Source organism: Lycium barbarum, chromosome 3, assembly GCF_019175385.1.
Source record: "Lycium barbarum isolate Lr01 chromosome 3, ASM1917538v2, whole genome shotgun sequence".
Classification (NCBI taxonomy): domain Eukaryota; kingdom Viridiplantae; phylum Streptophyta; class Magnoliopsida; order Solanales; family Solanaceae; genus Lycium; species Lycium barbarum.
This window is the reverse complement of record NC_083339.1, coordinates 34,745,509-34,750,654: the sequence shown is the minus strand read 5'-3', so window position 1 is coordinate 34,750,654 and position 5,146 is coordinate 34,745,509. Positions and strand designations below refer to the sequence as shown.

At 35.7% G+C, this 5,146-nt stretch overlaps 1 protein-coding gene across 1 annotated transcript; it reads left to right on the top strand.

Moving 5' to 3' along the window:
• The first annotated feature begins 205 nt into the window (after positions 1-205).
• Positions 206-3,968, top strand: LOC132630988 (WEB family protein At2g38370). Its single transcript, XM_060346583.1, has 2 exons — positions 206-600; positions 2,243-3,968. Exons 1-2 carry the CDS (start codon positions 427-429, stop codon positions 3,704-3,706), a joined length of 1,638 nt encoding a protein of 545 aa, XP_060202566.1. The 5' UTR covers positions 206-426; the 3' UTR covers positions 3,707-3,968.
• The last annotated feature ends 1,178 nt before the right edge of the window (positions 3,969-5,146 follow it).

Here is a 5,146-nt window from a genome sequence, read left to right as displayed (position 1 = left end):
AGGGTATAATTGACCCCATAGTATAACGGTAAGGGTATAATTGACCCTAAAGTATAACGAAGGGTATGAATAAACTATTTCCCAAAGTTCAGGGGTAATTTTGGCTCTTTTCCGTAAAATAAAATAAGTATATAAAAGTAGAAAGGGTGAAAAATTGAAATTGATTCCCTCTCAACTATTCCATTTCCAATTAAAAAAATTAGAATAAGGGGACTTGGCGTTTAGAGAATTTAGACGTTGGTGGTTGTCGTTAAGTGATCCAACATAGTTCTAACGTTACTCTGCTCCACTTCTCAGTTTTCAGTACACTCTCTCTCTTTTGTTTTTTTGATAACTTCACCCACTTCACTTCACTCATCTCCTCTTTTCTTGTACTTCTCTCTGTCCTCATTTTCTTGCTTGTTTTTTGTTGTTTTTCCTCTAATAATGGATGTTTGTGAAACCTCTAGTGCCAAGGCTGCGAGTTGTTGTCTTGAAATGGAGAATGGTTGTGTTAGGGGGGAGATAGATACTTCAGCTCCATTTGAGTCAGTTAAAGAAGCTGCAAGTAGATTTGGTGGAATTGGCTTTTGGAAACCCACTCTCAACAAGTCTTCTCAGGTTTCTTTCTTTTCTTAAATTTGTGCTTATTTTACCTTAGAAATTATATTTCTGCAAAGAAACAATATGTACTTAAATAGTAAATGTAGATTATTCAGGGTGTCTTTGGTATGACGGAAAATATATGTTTTTCTTGGAAAACAGGTGGGTTTTTTACTTATTTTTTAGTGTTTGGAAAATATTATCTCAAGAGCATTTTTACAAAAAGTTATGGGGGTGGGATGGGGTGTGGAGTAGGGATTTGGGGGTTGGGTGGGTGGGGAGGAAATAATGAATTTGGCATGTTATCTATGGAACTTGTTTTCCTAAAGAATGACCAAGAAAACATTAGAAAATTGGAAAATATTTTCAGAAAATATTTATCCTCCATACCAAACACACCCTTAGGCAATACTGTGATGTAGTCTTAGGGGGAAACATGGGATCTACGTAAAAGTATTTCTGAAGTTGTGTATTTTTATATTTGCATGTTTCATGAATCTTGTATGTGGGTTTACAGAGACAGGAACAGGATGTGCCTAGTATTACTTTTGCAGTAGTAGATGTAAACTTATTGTCTGTGTAAATATAGGCAATACTGTGATGAAGTCTTAGGGGGAAACATGGGATCTACGTAAAAGTATTTCTGAAGTTGTGTATTTTTATATTTGCATGTTTCATGAATCTTGTATGTGGGTTTACAGAGACAGGAACAGGATGTGCCTAGTATTACTTTTGCAGTAGTAGATGTAAACTTATTGTCTGTGTAAATATAGAGATTTAACTTGTATACAGTGACCTGTATAATAACCTATTGTAGCAAGTAACTTGCCTTATTTTCGAAGTTAGTAATCACACTTTTAATGGACGGTTGGTTACCTGAAGAAAGTGGGTAAAGTTGTATGCATGGAGAACTAAGCGCAGCTCTATTCATTATTACGTTGTTAATTGTATGAAAGCAAACACATTGAGGCTCATCATGTTACTCGAGTGTTTGCATCTTTCTTGTATTATGACAGATTTCCCTAGTTTAGGGGTTTGAAGAATTCCCAAAAGCAAATAGAGGTGTGGTTTTGCTGTCAAGGTCTACCTTTTGCATATTGTTTAGTAGTTTCAAATAAAAAATGCGCTGAATGTTGCATAAGACCGTGTTTCCAGTTCCATCGTTTTAGGTTTGGGATTATTCAGAAGAATGTCTTTAGCTGATGCCACTTTGATTGAAACCTGAGAATCTACCTGTGGAAGTATCAAAATAATATAATTGTGTCCTGCAATTTCTGCCTTTTTCTCATTGTCTTGTTATTGTGTCTGCTTATTGCTACTGCCTCTTTTGCACTGTTCTTTGAGCCGATTGTCTATCGGAAACAGCCTCTCTATTTTCGCAAGGTAGGGGTAAGGTCTGCGTACTCTACCCTCCCCAGACCCCACTTGTGGGATTACACTGGGTTTGTTGTTGTTGTTGTCCTGCAATTTCTCTACCGAATCCTAAAATGCAAATGCTTCAAATGACAACATGTTAGTCCTAACTGTATTAACCATGGTCCTTTACTATATTCATAAACCATTGAATGAACCTTTCTAGTTCCTAAAGTCCCAATCATCCTAATGTGGTGTCCCTAACTTGCTTCATGTTCAGTTATTGATTTTACTGGCTTGGATGTAGGATGCTGAAGAGAAGGTTGACATTGCAAAAGTGGAAGAACAGGCTGCGCAGTTGGAAAAAGATCTCATTGTAAAAGAGAGGGAAACACTTGAGGTGTTAAAAGAACTGGAAGGCACTAGAGTTATGATAGAAGAGCTGAAATCGAAGTTGCAGAAGGAGACATTTGAGGTCAATGCTACACTAAGTACCGATGCCGAAGCTAAGGATGCACATCTTACTGATGAAGTAGAAAAAACGGAAAACATTGTAAGCAATAATCAGGATGGTTTGGATCTGTGTCCCTCTTCAGCTCCAGGTTTTATCTTATTAGAATTAAAACAGGCTAAACTAAACTTGACCAGGACAACTAGTGATCTTGCTGATATTCGAACCACTGTTGAATCATATAACAAGAAAATCGAAAAAGAAAGAATCTTGCTTGAGAGGACTCGCCAAAGATTATCTTCAAATTCCTCAAAGGTTTCATCTCTTGAAGAAGAGTTAAACAAAACAAAAGAAAAACTAAAGCTGGTGAAACATGCCGAAGATAGTTCTTGTGATCCTATTGATTTGACGAGGGAGCTCCACAGACTGACTGATGAGACGGATCAGTTTAAGAAAGTTGGAGAAGCTGCTAAATCAGAAGTATTGCAGGCTATATCTGAGATTGAACATACAAAAACAAGAATCAAAACAGCGGAGATAAGGTTGGTTGCGGCGAAGAAGATGAAAGCAGCAGCTAGAGCTGCTGAAGCTGTTGCTCTTGCTGAAATCAAGGCCATATCAAGCACTGAGAAAGGGGTAACTCTTACCTATGAGCAGTATTCATCTCTATTGTCCAAAGCTAAAGATGCAGAAGAAGCTAGCAAGAAAAGAGTAGAAGATGCAATGATGCAAGTGGATGAAGCTGATGTGTCAAAAAACGAAATCTTGAAGAAAGTAGAAGAAGCTACAGAAGAAGTTAAAGTTAGTAAGAAAGCATTAGAAGAAGCACTGAGCAGAGTGGAGGCTGCAAATGAAGGAAAATTAGCAGTAGAGGTAGCTCTGCGCAAATGGAGGTCCGAAAATGGACAGAGAAGACGTTCTATACAGAACTCAACCAAGTTCAAAAATCCTTCTTCATCTCGGAAAGACTCTGTCCTGGTTGATGTCAATGGCCTCACTCTTGTAAATGATGAGTTAAAACCAGTTCTAAAGCCGACTCTATCAATAGGGCAAATATTGAACAAGAAGTTGCTTTTGACCGAAGAGTTTGAGAACGGAAAAAAGGCTGGAAAGCGTACAGTTTCGCTAGCACAGATGCTCGGGAAAAACACTGATGAGTTGCATTTAACTCGGAAGGATGAGAAGGAGAATGGAGTTAAGCATCATCTCCCAGCAAAAAGAAAAAAGTTTGGTTTTGCTAAGATCTCGCATCTTGTGACTCAACACTCCAAGAAAAAGAAGCAGCACACTACAAGTTTGAGGTGTAGATCAGCTGAGTGAATTATTATTACTAACTCGGTTTAAACAATGTGAATAACTTAGGTAAGGACTATGTTGGAGTTTATCTAATCTATATTGTGTTAGCTTGGTTTGTAACTTATGTTTGCTTTGATGTATGATTTAGTTGATTTTATCCGTTTGTGTAGATCAGCTTATTGAATTATTACCAACGTGATTTGTACCATGTGATGATTTGGTCAGGTACTTTCTTGTGGAATATTTAAGCTGTGTTAGCTTGATTTGCAACATATGTTTGCTGTGATATGTTAGCTTGTTTTTTGAGAAGAATGATATGTTAGCTTGGTTTGCAACCTATGCTTGCTACGATATCATTCTGTTGATTTTATCCCATTAGTGAGCATCATCGTCCGGATTTATATAGGTGATGATCAACATATGGTTCAGTTGATTTTATCCCATATTTCCTGTTTACTAAGAATTAATCTGCTGTGATTTTACAAAGAACAGTGAGTAGGGAACAACTAAACTTATTTCTGTGTTTTAGTCAGGTAAGATAATTTCTTATCAGAGACCCTGGCTGCTACTAGCATCAAAATAATTTCTTGACTTAATATACATAGCCGGTCTCTTAAACTTAGGCAGCATATTTTATTTGTACAACTTGTTTCAATTGAGCACTTGAACACATAATAAGGTGTTCCTCGTCTATTACATAGATAAGTTAAACACTTAAACTATGTTATCTCCTTTGTCTCAATAAGCAGTCAAAACCTCAGGCCTATTCTTGTATACTTAAAGGAGATGACATTTATGTAGTTCACTTAACTACCTAATAGACTGTTGAGGACCCGCGCAAAAGAAATTTGAATTGAAAGTGTCTAATAGGAATATTTTATTACGTGTTCAGATGCTCAATTGGAATTAGCCTTATAGCATGTTTGGTCAAGCTTTCGGAAAGCCAAAAGTGATTTTTTTTTTCCTTCTCAAAAAGTGATTATTTTAAAAAAGTAAGGTGTTTAGCCAAGTTTTTTAGAAAAAATAAGTGTTTCTGAGGAGTAGCAGAAACTGTTTTTCAGAAGCTAAAAAGGTAGCTTTTCCCCAAAAATATCTTTAAGAAAATACACTTAGGATCTGTTTGGAAAGCCACCTGGTAATTAGAATTGGTGTAATTACTAGGTATTAATTACACGGCCAAGTAATTACACTGTATTGTAATCACAATTCACAACGACCTATTCGTTTGTCATCACGTAATTACAGTGTAATTACAAGTTTACTGTTTGGTTGTACACGTGTAATTACACAGTTAGTTTAATTTAAAAATAAAATTTAATTATCAAAATAAAAAACTAATATTTGAAAAATATGTGCCTTTATAAATGATATTAAATTATGTATTTAACAACACATTATTTTTTGAAAATATATAATTAATAATCATATATTTGTAATTAATATTGTAAAAAATAATTGATATAT

Excerpts from the sequence above, each read along its gene's own strand:
- LOC132630988 (XM_060346583.1), top strand. The coding sequence starts at position 427 with ATGGATGTTTGTGAAACCTCTAGTGCCAAGGCTGCGAGTTGTTGTCTT. Across the intron at positions 601-2,242 it reads CTCTCAACAAGTCTTCTCAG|GATGCTGAAGAGAAGGTTGA; the intron begins GTTTCTTTCTTT and ends GCTTGGATGTAG.